Genomic DNA, 18940 nt, shown 5'->3' on the forward strand with positions numbered 1-18940 from the left:
CTTACAGTATATCATATAATACAATACATCTGTGGTACACGTCTTACAGTATATCATATAATAATACAATACTTCTGTGGTACACTTCTTATGTCATATAATAATACAATACATCTGTGGTACACTTCTTATGTCATATAATAATACAATACATATGTGGTACACTTCTTACAGTATATCATATAATACAATACATCTGTGGTACACGTCTTACAGTATATCCTACAATAATGGAATACATCTGTGGTACACTTCTTACAGTATATCATATAATACAATACATCTGTGGTACACGTCTTACAGTATATCATATAATACAATACATCTGTGGTACACTTCTTACAGTATATCATATAATACAATACATCTGTGGTACACTTCTTATAGTATATCATATAATACAATACATCTGTGGTACACGTCTTACAGTATATCATATAATACAATACATCTGTGGTACACATCTTACAGTATATCATATAATACAATACATCTGAGGTACACGTCTTACAGTATATCCTACAATAATGCAATACATCTGTGGTACACGTCTTACAGTATATCATATAATAATACAATACATCTGTGGTACACTTCTTACAGTATATCATATAACACAATACATCTGTGGTACACTTCTTACAGTATATCATATAATACAATACATCTGTGGTACACTTCTTACAGTATATCATATAATAATGCAATACATCTGTGGTACACTTCTTACAGTATATCATATAATACAATACTTCTGTGGTACACGTCTTACAGTATATCATATAATACAATACATCTGTGGTACACTTCTTACAGTATATCATATAATACAATACATCTGTGGTACACGTCTTACAGTATATCATATAATAATACAATACATCTGTGGTACACTTCTTATGTCATATAATAATACAATACATCTGTGGTACACTTCTTATGTCATATAATAATACAATACATATGTGGTACACTTCTTACAGTATATCATATAATACAATACATCTGTGGTACACGTCTTACAGTATATCCTACAATAATGGAATACATCTGTGGTACACTTCTTACAGTATATCATATAATACAATACATCTGTGGTACACGTCTTACAGTATATCATATAATACAATACATCTGTGGTACACTTCTTACAGTATATCATATAATACAATACATCTGTGGTACACTTCTTACAGGACATCATATAATACAATACATCTGTGGTACACTTCTTACAGTATATCATATAATACAATACATCTGTGGTACACGTCTTACAGTATATCATATAATACAATACATCTGTGGTACACGTCTTACAGTATATCATATAATAATACAATACATCTGTGGTACACTTCTTACAGTATATCATATAATAATACAATACATATGTGGTACACTTCTTACAGTATATCATATAATACAATACATCTGTGGTACACTTCTTACAGTATATCATATAGTAATACAATACATCTGTGGTACACTTCTTACAGTATATAATATAATACAATACATCTGTGGTACACTTCTTACAGTATATCATATAATACAATACATCTGTGGTACACTTCTTACAGTATATCATATTATACAATACATCTGTGGTACACTTCTTACAGTATGTCATATAATAATACAATACATCTGTGGTACACTTCTTACAGTATATAATATAATACAATACATCTGTGGTACACGTCTTACAGTATATCATATAATACAATACATCTGTGGTACACTTCTTACAGTATATCATATAATAATACAATACATCTGTGGTACACTTCTTACAGTATATCATATAATACAATACATCTGTGGTACACTTCTTACAGTATATCATATAATACAATACATCTGTGGTACACTTCTTACAGTATATCATATAGTAATACAATACATCTGTGGTACACTTCTTACAGTATATCATATAATACAATACATCTGTGGTACACTTCTTACAGTATATCATATAGTAATACAATACATCTGTGGTACACTTCTTACAGTATATAATATAATACAATACATCTGTGGTACACGTCTTACAGTATATCATATAATACAATACATCTGTGGTACACTTCTTACAGTATATCATATTATACAATACATCTGTGGTACACGTCTTACAGTATATCATATAGTAATACAATACATCTGTGGTACACTTCTTACAGTATGTCATATAATAATACAATACATCTGTGGTACACTTCTTACAGTATGTCGTATAATAATACAATACATCTGTGGTACACTTCTTACAGTATATCATATTATACAATACATCTGTGGTACACTTCTTACAGTATGTCATATAATAATACAATACATCTGTGGTACACTTCTTACAGTATGTCATATAATAATACAATACATCTGTGGTACACTTCTTACAGTATATAATATAATACAATACATCTGTGGTACACGTCTTACAGTATATTATATAATACAATACATCTGTGGTACACTTCTTACAGTATATCATATAATAATACAATACATCTGTGGTACACTTCTTACAGTATATCATATAATACAATACATCTGTGGTACACTTCTTACAGTATATCATATAATACAATACATCTGTGGTACACTTCTTACAGTATATCATATAGTAATACAATACATCTGTGGTACACTTCTTACAGTATATCATATAATACAATACATCTGTGGTACACTTCTTACAGTATATCATATAGTAATACAATACATCTGTGGTACACTTCTTACAGTATATAATATAATACAATACATCTGTGGTACACGTCTTACAGTATATCATATAATACAATACATCTGTGGTACACTTCTTACAGTATATCATATTATACAATACATCTGTGGTACACGTCTTACAGTATATCATATAGTAATACAATACATCTGTGGTACACTTCTTACAGTATGTCATATAATAATACAATACATCTGTGGTACACTTCTTACAGTATGTCGTATAATAATACAATACATCTGTGGTACACTTCTTACAGTATATAATATAATACAATACATCTGTGGTACACGTCTTACAGTATATCATATAATACAATACATCTGTGGTACACTTCTTATGTCATATAATAATACAATACATCTGTGGTACACTTCTTACAGTATATCATATAATACAATACATCTGTGGTACACGTCTTACAGTATATCATAATACAATACATCTGTGGTACACTTCTTACAGTATATCATATAATAATACAATACATCTGTGGTACACTTCTTACAGTATATCATATAATACAATACATCTGTGGTACACTTCTTACAGTATATCATATAATACAATACATCTGTGGTACACGTCTTACAGTATATCATATAATACAATACATCTGTGGTACACGTCTTACAGTATATCATATTATACAATACATCTGTGGTACACTTCTTACAGTATATCATATAATACAATACATCTGTGGTACACTTCTTACAGTATATCATATAGTAATACAATACATCTGTGGTACACTTCTTACAGTATATCATATTATACAATACATCTGTGGTACACTTCTTACAGTATATCATATAGTAATACAATACATCTGTGGTACACTTCTTACAGTATATAATATAATACAATACATCTGTGGTACACGTCTTACAGTATATCATATAATACAATACATCTGTGGTACACTTCTTACAGTATATCATATTATACAATACATCTGTGGTACACGTCTTACAGTATATCATATAGTAATACAATACATTTGTGGTACACTTCTTACAGTATGTCATATAATAATACAATACATCTGTGGTACACTTCTTACAGTATGTCGTATAATAATACAATACATCTGTGGTACACTTCTTACAGTATATAATATAATACAATACATCTGTGGTACACGTCTTACAGTATATCATATAATACAATACATCTGTGGTACACTTCTTATGTCATATAATAATACAATACATCTGTGGTACACTTCTTACAGTATATCATATAATACAATACATCTGTGGTACACGTCTTACAGTATATCATAATACAATACATCTGTGGTACACTTCTTACAGTATATCATATAATAATACAATACATCTGTGGTACACTTCTTACAGTATATCATATAATACAATACATCTGTGGTACACTTCTTACAGTATATCATATAATACAATACATCTGTGGTACACGTCTTACAGTATATCATATAATACAATACATCTGTGGTACACGTCTTACAGTATATCATATTATACAATACATCTGTGGTACACTTCTTACAGTATATCATATAATACAATACATCTGTGGTACACTTCTTACAGTATATCATATAGTAATACAATACATCTGTGGTACACTTCTTACAGTATATCATATTATACAATACATCTGTGGTACACTTCTTACAGTATATCATATAGTAATACAATACATCTGTGGTACACTTCTTACAGTATATCATATACTACAATACATCTGTGGTACACGTCTTACAGTATATCATATAATACAATACATCTGTGGTACACTTCTTACAGTATGTCATATAATAATACAATACATCTGTGGTACTCTTCTTACAGTATATCATATAATACAATACATCTGTGGTACACGTCTTACAGTATATCATATAATACAATACATCTGTGGTACACTTCTTACAGTATATCATATAGTAATACAATACATCTGTGGTACACTTCTTACAGTATATAATATAATACAATACATCTGTGGTACACTTTTTACAGTATATCATATAATACAATACATCTGTGGTACACTTCTTACAGTATATCATATAGTAATACAATACATCTGTGGTACACTTCTTACAGTATATCATATTATACAATACATCTGTGGTACACTTCTTACAGTATATCATATAGTAATACAATACATCAGTGGTACACTTCTTACAGTATATCATATAATACAATACATCTGTGGTACACTTCTTACAGTATGTCATATAATAATACAATACATCTGTGGTACACTTCTTACAGTATATCATATAATACAATACATCTGTGGTACACGTCTTACAGTATATCATATAATACATCACATCTGTGGTACACTTCTTACAGTATATCATATACAATACATCTGTGGTACACTTCTTACAGTATATCATATAGTAATACAATACATCTGTGGTACACTTCTTACAGTATATAATATAATACAATACATCTGTGGTACACGTCTTACAGTATATCATATAATACAATACATCTGTGGTACACTTCTTACAGTATATCATATTATACAATACATCTGTGGTATACTTCTTATGTCATATAATAATACAATACATCTGTGGTACACTTCTTATGTCATATAATAATACAATACATTTGTGGTACACTTCTTACAGTATATCATATAATACAATACATCTGTGGTACACGTCTTACAGTATATCATATAATAATACAACACATCTGTGGTATACGTCTTACAGTATATCATATAATACAATACATCTGTGGTACACTTCTTACAGTATATCATATAGTAATACAATACATCTGTGGTACACTTCTTACAGTATATAATATAATACAATACATCTGTGGTACACGTCTTACAGTATATCATATAATACAATACATCTATGGTACACTTCTTACAGTATATCATATACAATACATCTGTGGTACACTTCTTACAGTATATAATATAGTAATACAATACATCTGTGGTACACTTCTTACAGTATATAATATAATACAATACATCTGTGGTACACGTCTTACAGTATATCATATAATACAATACATCTGTGGTACACTTCTTACAGTATATCATATAATAATACAATACATCTGTGGTACACTTCTTACAGTATATCATATAATACAATACATCTGTGGTACACTTCTTACAGTATATCATATAGTAATACAATACATCTGTGGTACACTTCTTACAGTATATCATATAGTAATACAATACATCTGTGGTACACTTCTTACAGTATATCATATAGTAATACAATACATCTGTGGTACACTTCTTACAGTATATCATATAATACAATACATCTGTGGTACACTTCTTACAGTATATCATATAGTAATACAATACATCTGTGGTACACTTCTTACAGTATATCATATACAATACATCTGTGGTACACTTCTTACAGTATATCATATAGTAATACAATACATCTGTGGTACACTTCTTACAGTATATCATATAGTAATACAATACATCTGTGGTACACTTCTTACAGTATATAATACAATACATCTGTGGTACACGTCTTACAGTATATCATATAATACAATACATCTGTGGTACACTTCTTACAGTATATCATATTATACAATACATCTGTGGTACACTTCTTATGTCATATAATAATACAATACATCTGTGGTACACTTCTTATGTCATATAATAATACAATACATCTGTGGTACACTTCTTACAGTATATCATATAATACAATACATCTGTGGTACACGTCTTACAGTATATCATATAATAATACAACACATCTGTGGTATACGTCTTACAGTATATCATATAATACAATACATCTGTGGTACACTTCTTACAGTATATCATATAATACAATACATCTGTGGTACACTTCTTACAGTATATCATATAGTAATACAATACATCTGTGGTACACTTCTTACAGTATATAATATAATACAATACATCTGTGGTACACGTCTTACAGTATATCATATAATACAATACATCTGTGGTACACTTCTTACAGTATATCATATTATACAATACATCTGTGGTACACTTCTTACAGTATATCATATAATACAATACATCTGTGGTACACTTCTTACAGTATGTCATATAATAATACAATACATCTGTGGTACACTTCTTACAGTATATAATATAATACAATACATCTGTGGTACACGTCTTACAGTATATCATATAATACAATACATCTGTGGTACACTTCTTACAGTATATCATATAATACAATACATCTGTGGTACACTTCTTACAGTATATCATATAGTAATACAATACATCTGTGGTACACTTCTTACAGTATATAATATAATACAATACATCTGTGGTACACGTCTTACAGTATATCATATAATACAATACATCTGTGGTACACTTCTTACAGTATATCATATAGTAATACAATACATCTGTGGTACACTTCTTACAGTATATCATATTATACAATACATCTGTGGTACACTTCTTACAGTATGTCATATAATAATACAATACATCTGTGGTACACTTCTTACAGTATGTCATATAATAATACAATACATCTGTGGTACACTTCTTACAGTATATAATATAATACAATACATCTGTGGTACACGTCTTACAGTTTATCATATAAAACAATACATCTGTGGTACACTTCTTACAGTATATCATATAATAATACAATACATCTGTGGTACACTTCTTACAGTATATCATATAATACAATACATCTGTGGTACACTTCTTACAGTATATCATATAATACAATACATCTGTGGTACACTTCTTACAGTATATCATATAGTAATACAATACATCTGTGGTACACTTCTTACAGTATATCATATAATACAATACATCTGTGGTACACTTCTTACAGTATATCATATAGTAATACAATACATCTGTGGTACACTTCTTACAGTATATAATATAATACAATACATCTGTGGTACACTTCTTACAGTATATCATATAATACAATACATCTGTGGTACACGTCTTACGGTATATCATATAATAATACAATACATCTGTGGTACACGTCTTACAGTATATCATATAATACAATACATCTGTGGTACACTTCTTACAGTATATCATATTATACAATACATCTGTGGTACACTTCTTACAGTATATCATATAGTAATACAATACATCTGTGGTACACTTCTTACAGTATATCATATAATAATACAATACATCTGTGGTACACTTCTTACAGTATATCATATAATAATACAATACATCTGTGGTACACTTCTTACAGTATATCATATAATACAATACATCTGTGGTACACTTCTTACAGTATATCATATAATAATACAATACATCTGTGGTACACGTCTTACAGTATATCATATAGTAATACAATACATCTGTGGTACACTTCTTACAGTATGTCATATAATAATACAATACATCTGTGGTACACTTCTTACAGTATATCATATAATACAATACATCTGTGGTACACTTCTTACAGTGGGCGAGATTCTATATAGCAGAGATGCGGTAAAAACCCCGTTTTCGGGGTTTCTACCGCATCTCTATATGCTATATTGTGCCTCCGCAGTGTCAGCGCTGCGGAGGGAATCGCCAGCAAAAGCTGCCGAATCCCTGCAGAAGCCTATGGGCTTCTTACCGCAGCGCTGTTTGAGGAATCCGTCACGGATCCCTCCCAGCGTGCCCTGCGGCCGGCGCCGGGGTCTGCGCATGCGCAGATGGACTCCCGGGTCACAGACCCGGAAGTCCAGTGCCGGCACCGCATCGCAAGTGACAGCTCTTATCGCAAGAGCTGTCCCTTGTGTTAATAACGGCATATGTTACAGCATATGCCGTTATTAAAAATGCGATGTCCGGCGAAGGGGGGCCGCGGATGTTATAACATCCCGCCCCGTATGTCATATAATAATACAATACATCTGTGGTACACTTCTTACAGTATATAATATAATACAATACATCTGTGGTACACGTCTTACAGTATATCATATAATGCAATACATCTGTGGTACACTTCTTGTGTCATATAATAATACAATACATCTGTGGTACACTTCTTACAGTATATCATATAATACAATACATCTGTGGTACACGTCTTACAGTATATCATAATACAATACATCTGTGGTACACTTCTTACAGTATATCATATAATAATACAATACATCTGTGGTACACTTCTTACAGTATATCATATAATACAATACATCTGTGGTACACTTCTTACAGTATATCATATAATACAATACATCTGTGGTACACGTCTTACAGTATATCATATAATACAATACATCTGTGGTACACGTCTTACAGTATATCATATTATACAATACATCTGTGGTACACTTCTTACAGTATATCATATAGTAATACAATACATCTGTGGTACACTTCTTACAGTATATCATATAGTAATACAATACATCTGTGGTACACTTCTTACAGTATATCATATAATACAATACATCTGTGGTACACTTCTTACAGTATATCATATAATACAATACATCTGTGGTACACTTCTTACAGTATGTCATATAATAATACAATACATCTGTGGTACACCTCTTACAGTATATCATATAATACAATACATCTGTGGTACACGTCTTACAGTATATCATATAATACAATACATCTGTGGTACACGTCTTACAGTATATCATATAATACAATACATCTGTGGTACACGTCTTACAGTATATCATATAATACAATACATCTGTGGTACACTTCTTACAGTATTTCATATACAATACATCTGTGGTACACTTCTTACAGTATATCATATAGTAATACAATACATCTGTGGTACACTTCTTACAGTATATAATATAATACAATACATCTGTGGTACACGTCTTACAGTATATCATATAATACAATACATCTGTGGTACACTTCTTACAGTATATCATATTATACAATACATCTGTGGTACACGTCTTACAGTATATCATATAATACAATACATCTGTGGTACACGTCTTACAGTATATCCTACAATAATGCAATACATCTGTGGTACACTTCTTATGTCATATAATAATACAATACATCTGTGGTACACTTCTTATGTCATATAATAATACAATACATCTGTGGTACACTTCTTATGTCATATAATAATACAATACATCTGTGGTACACTTCTTACAGTATATCATATAATACAATACATCTGTGGTACACTTCTTACAGTATGTCATATAATACAATACATCTGTGGTACACTTCTTACAGTATATCATATAATAATATAATACATCTGTGGTACACTTCTTACAGTATATCATATAATAATACAATACATCTGTGGTACACTTCTTACAGTATATCATATAATACAATACATCTGTGGTACACTTCTTACAGTATATCATATAATAATACAATACATCTGTGGTACACTTCTTACAGTATATCATATAATACAATACATCTGTGGTACACGTCTTACAGTATATCCTACAATAATGAAATACATCTGTGGTACACTTCTTATGTCATATAATAATACAATACATCTATGGTACACTTCTTATGTCATATAATAATACAATACATCTGTGGTACACTTCTTACAGTATATCATATAATACAATACATCTGTGGTACACTTCTTACAGTATATCATATAATACAATACATCTGTGGTACACTTCTTACAGTATATCATATAATAATACAATACATCTGTGGTACACTTCTTACAGTATATCATAATAATAATACAATACATCTGTGGTACACTTCTTACAGTATATCATATAATAATACAATACATCTGTGGTACACTTCTTACAGTATATCATATAATAATACAATACATCTGTGGTACACTTCTTACAGTATATCATATAATAATACAATACATCTGTGGTACACTTCTTATGTCATATAATAATACAATACATCTGTGGTACACTTCTTATGTCATATAATAATACAATACATCTATGGTACACTTCTTATGTCATATAATAATACAATACATCTGTGGTACACTTCTTACAGTATATCATATAATACAATACATCTGTGGTACACTTCTTACAGTATATCATATAATACAATACATCTGTGGTACACTTCTTACAGTATATCATATAATAATACAATACATCTGTGGTACACTTCTTACAGTATATCATAATAATAATACAATACATCTGTGGTACACTTCTTACAGTATATCATATAATAATACAATACATCTGTGGTACACTTCTTACAGTATATCATATAATAATACAATACATCTGTGGTACACTTCTTACAGTATATCATATAATACAATACATCTGTGGTACACTTCTTATGTCATACCCCCATCCGTGTGCCGCTCCTCTCTTTCTGATACCCCCATCTGTGTGCCGCTCCTCTCTTCCTGATACCCCCATCTGTGTGCCGCTCCTCTCTTCCTGATACCCCCATCTGTGTGCCGCTCCTCTCTTCCAGATACCCCCATCTGTGTGCCGCTCCTCTCTTCCTGATACTCCCATCTGTGTGCCGCTCCTCTCTTCCTGATACCCCCATCTGTGTGCCGCCTCTCTTCCAGATACCTTCATCTGTGTGCCGCCTCTCTTCCTGATACTCCCATCTGTGTGCCGCCTCTCTTCCTGATACTCCCATCTGTGTGCCGCCTCTCTTCCTGATACTCCCATCTGTGTGCCGCCTCTCTTCCTGATACTCCCATCTGTGTGCCGCTCCTCTCTTCCTGATACTCCCATCTGTGTGCCGCCTCTCTTCCTGATACCCCCCATCTGTGTGCCGCTCCTCTCTTCCTTATACCCCCCATCTGTGTGCCCCTCCTCTCTTCCTGATACTCCCATCTGTGTGCTGCTCCTCTCTTCCCGACACCCCTTTATCAGGGCGCCGCCTCTCTTCCCGACACCCCTTCCTTATATACTGTTGTCTGACTTTCAGCTGGCCTGTGAGAAGACGGTCTCCGCCATGCATCATGTGCTACAGAGGACTATCACTAGTGCCCGTGGTGAGTTCTGGGAGGGGTCTTGGCTAGTAATATGGTAGGAGGGGCCACAGCTACTAATATAGTGGAAGTATTCTCAGCTGGGACAGGATAGACTTCATATATTATTGGGGTAAGATGGGTCTCAGCTAGGATTGTGTTAGGAGTGATCCCTAATTTAGGGGCAGCGGGCTCATCTAGGATTGCAGTGGGAGGATTCTCAGCTAGGAATGCAGTGAAGGGGTTTCAGCCAGAACTGTGGTGGGAGTGGTCTTGGCTAGTAATGCGGTGGAGGGGTCTTTGCTAGGACTGTGGTGGGAGTGGTCTTGGCTAGTAATGCGGTGGAGGGGTCTCTGCTAGGACGGTGGTGGGAGTGGTCTTGGCTAGTAATGCGGTGGAGGGGTCTTTGCTAGGACTGTGGTGGGAGTGGTCTTGGCTAGTAATGAGGTGGAGTGGGTCTCTGCTAGGACGGTGGTGGGAGTGGTCTTGGCTAGTAATGCGGTGGAGGGGTCTTTGCTAGGACTGTGGTGGGAGTGGTCTTGGCTAGTAATGTAGTAGGAGGGGTCTCTGCTAGGACTGTTATCGAAGGGATCTCGGCTAGGATTGTGGTGGGAGGGGTCATGGCTAGGATTGTGTTGGGAGCTGGTCTTAGTAATGCAGTAGGAGGGGGTCTTGGCTGGGAATGTGATTGAGAGGTATCTTTGCTAGAATTGCAGTCGGAGTGGTCTCGGGTAGGAGGGGGTCTGCTAGGATTGTGATGGGGAGGGATCATGGCTAGGATTGTGATTGGAGGAATTTGGCAATGGTTACGATGAAAGGGCTCTCGGCTAGGATTGTGGTGGGAGGGGTCTTGGCTAGTAATGCAGTAGGTAGGGTCTCTGCTAGGATTGGGATGGAAAGGGGTCTTGGCTAGTAATGCTGTAGGAGGGGTCTCTGATAGTAATGCCTAATGAGGGGCCACTGACGGTAATGCTGTAGGAGGGGCCTCTGACGGTAATGCCGTAGGAGGGGCCTCTGACGGTAATGCCGTAGGAGGGGCCTCTGACAGTAGTGCCGTAGGAGGGGCCTCTGACAGTAGTGCCGTAGGCGGGGCCTCTGACAGTAGTGCCGTAGGAGGGGCCTCTGACAGTAGTGCCGTAGGCGGGGCCTCTGATAGTAATACTTTGAGGATTATGCTCTCACATGATTCTGTCTTTGCAGCTCTCGCCGGCCCTGGGAAGAGACCATCCTACGCCCAGCTTGAACTCCGGATGGTGCAGAGCAGAAAGGACATTGAGAACCCGGAGCTGATTATAATAGCTACTGTGTTATAGGGGATGCTAAACCAACCAACAAATAAATAAATGTTAGGACTAATGTTGAGGCTCTGCACCGTACCCATACAGCCACTTGGGAACCAGTGATGAGCCCACAGCCGCAGTTACCCTGAGGAGCAGCAACTTCATGGTCCCCCTCCAGGATAATGGGCGCTATCACCTGTCGGTCCAGATAATGATTCTGGCTACATCACACGATCTTCTCTTGCACAGATGTATGTGGGCATAATCTGGGCATGGTGACGCAAGATGTCACCTTCTAGCCAAACATGTTGATTTGTGGCTTTAGCTTCACATGGTAAATAAAATAATTATATAGAGATGACATGAAGTGCTGGAGGCACCTCTGTAGCTGCAGTGTTCTCAGACCTGGACCGAGGAGGCCGGACTGAAGCTGGACTCTTCCTGGCCTCCGCCACACTTCTGTCTGTCTTATTGTGCCATATGTGTATCTGTCTGTACAAGGCGTCCTCTTCGTAGAACACTGTTACACTGGATCATTAACACAGTCCTTCAATCACTTCTGTCTTCCTCCCCTTCTTCAGGTGCTAGGATGTTGTATCTTCATCTATTTTCTGTTCCTCCTACACTTCCCCGTTTACACTGCCGCAGTGTGCTTGTGTCACCTTCCATCTCCGCAACCTCTCCCACCCCCGGTATATGAACTTTCCTCATACCACTGCTGCCCCCAGTGTGGTCTGTAGCTTTCCATATATATATATATATATATATATATGTATATCACATGTCATCTCCTGCTGCAGTGGGCCTCTCCCTTCTCCTACACCACCACCTCTTCCTGTCCCCAGTGTGGTCTGTAGCATTCCATATCTCAGGTGCCATCTCCAGCTGCAGTGTGTCTCACCCCTCTCCTACACCACCTCTTCCTGTCCCCAGTGTGGTCTGTAGCATTCCATATCTCAGATGTCATCTCCTGCTGCAGTGTGCCTCTCCCCTCTCCTACACCACCTCTTCCTGTCCCCAGTGTGGTCTGTAGCATTCTATATCTCAGATGTCATCTCCTGCTGCAGTGTGCCTCACCCTTCTCCTGTCCCCAGTGTGGTCTGTAGCATTCCATATCTCAGATGTCATCTCCCGCTGCAGTGTGCCTCTCCCCTCTCCTACACCACCTCTTCCTGTCCCCAGTGTGGTCTGTAGCATTCCATATCTCAGATGTCATCTCCTGCTGCAGTGTGCCTCTCCCTTCTCCTGTCCCCAGTGTGGTCTGTAGCATTCCATATCTCAATGCCATCTCCCGCTGCAGTGGGCCTCTCCCCTCTCCTATACCACCTCTTCCTGTCCCCAGTGTGGTCTGTAGCATTCCATATCTCATATGTCATCTCCCGCTGCAGTGTGCCTCTCCCCTCTCCTACACCACCTCTTCCTGTCCCCAGTGTGATCTGTAGCATTCCATATCTCAGATGTCATCTCCCGCTGCAGTGTGCCTCTACACCTCTCCTACACCACCTCTTCCTGTCCCCATTGTGGTCTGTAGCATTTCATATCTCATATGTCATCTCCCGCTGCAGTGTGCCTCTCCCCTCTCCTACACCACCTCTTCCTGTCCCCAGTGTGGTCTGTAGCATTCCATATCTCAGATGTCATCTCCCGCTGCAGTGTGCCTCTCCCCTCTCCTACACCACCTCTTCCTGTCCCCAGTGTGGTCTGTAGCATTCCATATCTCAGATGCCATCTCCTGCTGCAGTGTGCCTCACCCTTCTCCTGTCCCCAGTCTGGTCTGTAGCATTCCCTATCTCAGATGTCATCTCCTGTTGTATTCCTTCCCTACAAATCCTCTAGTATTTCCTTGATCCTGTCTTGCCCATGAACTGTTTGATAAGTGCCTTTATATGGAGCCATTGTATAGGTTCTCCCCTCATCATCTCAAAGCTGCATCAGGCATTCTGTTGGATCTAACCCTAAATGGATCTATTGTATACTTTGTAGGTGGTGACTTGTGCTCGACGTGTTTTCTGTCCTCCAATGTCGGCGTCTTCTCCCGCTCCGTGTATGACATCACGTGTAACCCTCTTATATTTGTACGTATCTTTAGAATAAATAGACAATCAGAAGAACATTGTCCCTGATGGTAGAAAGGACTCTACTCATGGTATACAGCATATCTCTGTCTATGTCGGAGGGTTATATTGGGCAGCCTGGAGGTCATTGCAGATTCTAGTGAGCGGAGAGGATGGAAGCCAGTCTGGGATGGGTCAAGCAGGAAGTGGAAGGAAAGAGGCAATAAGGAGTTTGTAGACAATATGGAAGGAGAGAAATGGGTTGGTAGTTGGAGCGGGTGTTAGGATCAAGGGTACGTTTTTTAGGAATAGGGGATGCAGGTTTGAAGGCAGAAGCACAGTGCCAGATGAGAGGGAGAGATTGAGGGCCAGATGGGAACAGGCAGGAGGAAACAAATGGTGGAAGACCAGAAAAGATCATGGCTTTGGTTTGAGGATTTAAAGCATATTTTTGGAGTATGGCTTTAGAGAGAGGAAGGGTAGCACTCTATGATCAGAGCACACATTTGAATTGGGCAAAGTCCAGCTTAGAGCATGATTTTCTCCACTGTCGCTTGGCAGTATGTGAACACTTTTGCAGATGTCTGGAAAATTTGGTGGGGGATGGGGGTAATCTGCAAGGGTGACTAGTAATCGCTGGAGCAGTAGTGAAGTACTTGCATTGGACAGGATAAAGAAGTGAGTCATCAGAGAGCATGATAATGGCAATTTCCTCAATGCTACACTTAGGGATGGCAGAGGTGGAGAATAGTCAGAGAAGGAATGTGGAGTTGGAGTAACCCAAAATATCAACTGTGAGTGAAGGCCAGATCAAGTGAGTGCCCACTCACAAGGGAGGGTAAGGAGGCCTACTGAGAGAGACCAAGTGATTATGTGAGCGTAATACATATAGTGGCAGAGGATTCGGTGGGGATAAGGAGAGGCATATTCAACTAACCTACGATACTGGAGGGAATGTCTGAAGGAAGTCAGGAAACAAAGCTGTCATAGAATGTGGAGGGAAAGCCAGGGGGACGGTAAATGACAGGTTGGAAGAGGCGTATAGCATTTGCCTCAAATGTAAGGGATGATTTTGGGGGTACATGTTGGTAGGAGTAACCATAGGACAGAAAGACCCCAACACCCCCACCAATTTGGAAGGCAGTGATGATGAGAGAGTAATAATGGTATGGGTACCTGATCTAGGAAGGAGAGGGGGGGGAGTTCAGTGTGCGGCAGATGGAGGTGAGGTGACCGTCAGAGGAGGGAGGGTGAAGGGCAGAATGGTGGGGTATTTGGACCTTGATGAAGGAAAAGTGAAAATGGAGAAATAGGACTAGTGGGGGAAGGAAGGGAGACAGGTGGATTTGATTACAGGGAAGGAGATAGAAGTGAGAAAAGGGAGCAGAATAAAGGATTAGGTAGACACTGGCTGATGGGAGGTACAGAAAACCTGGCCATAGGGCTTGCAAATGCAAAAGGTGCATACTGTCTGCCCCAGGGGATGCTCCGAAGAAGTGGCCGCATTTCCTATCAGTTAGGGCACTTGTGAGGGTCCGACGTGCTCTGGCAGTCTTTGCAGCAGTTGGGCCTGGAGCCTCTACATGCATTGCTCTTGTCCAGCTGCGTGGGCATCTTGCTTGTCAGTATATCAGTCTCTAAAATATCCCATGTTATACAATTCTGATTCAGGTTGCCAGTGCCAAAAGTCACATAATTCTGGGTATCCAGTTACTGTTTGTACATGAGTGGTCTGAGTCTCTATTCTCTCCTGTAATACCATCTGCACCACCTGGGAATCACCTAGTGTCGTCATCCCAAATACAGCCCAGCCAGCACTTCAGTGTCATAATTCCGGATACAGCCCAGCCAGCACATCAGTGTCATCATCCCGAATAAAGTCCACCCAGCACTCTAGTGTCATTATCCTAGATACAGCCCAGCCAGCACTCCAGTGTCATCATTCCGGATACAGCCCAGCCAGCACTCCAGTGTCATCATCCCAAATACAGCCCAGCCAGCACTCCAGTGTCATCATCCCGGATACAGCCCAGCCAGCACTCCAGTGTCATCATCCCGGATACAGCCCAGCCATTACTCCAGTGTCATCATCCCGGATACAGCCCAGCCATTACTCCAGTGTCACCATCCCGGATACAGCCCAGCCAGCACTCCAGTGTCACAATCCCGGATACAGCCCAGCCAGCACTCCAGTGTCACCATCCCGGATACAGCCCAGCCAGCACTCCAGTGTCATCATTCCGGATACAGCCCAGCCAGCACTCCAGTGTCATCATCCCGGATACAGCCCAGCCAGCACTCCAGTGTCATCATCCCGAATAAAGTCCACCCAGCACTCCAGTGTCATCATCCCAAATAAAGTCCACCCAGCACTCTAGTGTCATCATCCTAGATACAGCCCAGCCAGCACTCCAGTGTCATCATCCCGGATACAGCCCAGCCAGCACTCCAGTGTCATCATCCCGAATAAAGTCCACCCAGCACTCTAGTGTCATCATCCTAGATACAGCCCAGCCAGCACTCCAGTGTCATCATTCCGGATACAGCCCAGCCAGCACTCCAGTGTCATCATCCCAAATACAGCCCAGCCAGCACTCCAGTGTCATCATCCCGGATACAGCCCAGCCAGCACTCCAGTGTCATCATCCCGGATACAGCCCAGCCATTACTCCAGTGTCACCATCCCAGATACAGCCCAGCCAGCACTCCAGTGTCACAATCCCGGATACAGCCCAGCCAGCACTCCAGTGTCACAATCCCGGATACAGCCCAGCCAGCACTCCAGTGTCACCATCCCAGATACAGCCCAGCCAGCACTCCAGTGTCACCATCCCGGATACAGCCCAGCCAGCACTCCAGTGTCACAATCCCGGATACAGCCCAGCCAGCACTCCAGTGTCATCATTCCGGATACAGCCCAGCCAGCACTCCAGTGTCATCATCCCGGATACAGCCCAGCCAGCACTCCAGTGTCATCATCCCGGATACAGCCGAGCCATTACTCCAGTGTCACCATCCCAGATACAGCCCAGCCAGCACTCCAGTGTCACCATCCCGGATACAGCCCAGCCAGCACTCCAGTGTCACAATCCCGGATACAGCCCAGCCAGCACTCCAGTGTCACCATCCTGGATACAGCCCAGCCAGCACTCCAGTGTCATCATTCCGGATACAGCCCAGCCAGCACTCCAGTGTCATCATCCCGGAAACAGCCCAGCCAGTACTCCAGTGTCATCATCCCGGATACAGCCCAGCCAGCACACCAGTGTCATCATCCCAGAAACAGCCCAGCCAGTACTCCAGTGTCATCATCCCGGATACAGCCCAGCCAGCACTCCAGTGTCATCATCCCGGATACAGCCCAGCCAACACTCCAGTGTCATCATCCCGGATACAGCCCAGCCTGCACTCCAGTGGCATCATTGTTTACACAGCCCAGCCAGCACACCAGTTTCATCATTCCGGATACAGCCAGCATTCCAGTGTCCTCATTCCGGATACAGCCCAGCCAGCATTCCAGTGTCATCATTCCAGATACAGCCCAGCCAGCACTCCAGTGTCATCATTCCGGATACAGCCCAGCCAGCACATCAGTGTCATCATCCCGAATAAAGTCCATCCAGCACTCTAGTGTCATCATCCTAGATAAAGCCCAGCCAGCACTCCAGTGTCCCCATTCCGGATACAGCCCAGCCAGCACTCCAGTGTCATCATTCTGGATACAGCCAGCAGTCCAGTGTCCTCATTCCGGATACAGCCCATCCAGCACTCCAGTGTCCCCATTCCGGATACAGCCCAGCCAGCACACCAGTGTCATCATTCCGGATACAGCCCAGCCAGCACTCCAATGTCATCATCCCGGATACAGCCCAGCCAG

General features: G+C 39.2%; 1 protein-coding gene across 1 annotated transcript in view; it reads left to right on the top strand.

The window, feature by feature from the left end:
- Positions 1–13370, top strand: part of PDXK (pyridoxal kinase) — a 73146-nt gene extending 59776 nt beyond the window's left edge. Inside the window, exons 10-11 of the mRNA XM_083171438.1 lie at positions 11687–11753; positions 12930–13370. Of these exons, the coding sequence (XP_083027564.1) occupies positions 11687–11753; positions 12930–13042 (180 nt within the window). The 3' untranslated portion in view covers positions 13043–13370. The remainder of the gene's footprint in view (positions 1–11686; positions 11754–12929) is intronic.
- Positions 13371–18940: the final 5570 nt, after the last annotated feature.

The sequence above is a fragment of the Crinia signifera genome, chromosome 2, assembly GCF_055691185.1.
Source record: "Crinia signifera chromosome 2, ASM5569118v1, whole genome shotgun sequence".
Classification (NCBI taxonomy): Eukaryota; Metazoa; Chordata; class Amphibia; order Anura; family Myobatrachidae; genus Crinia; species Crinia signifera.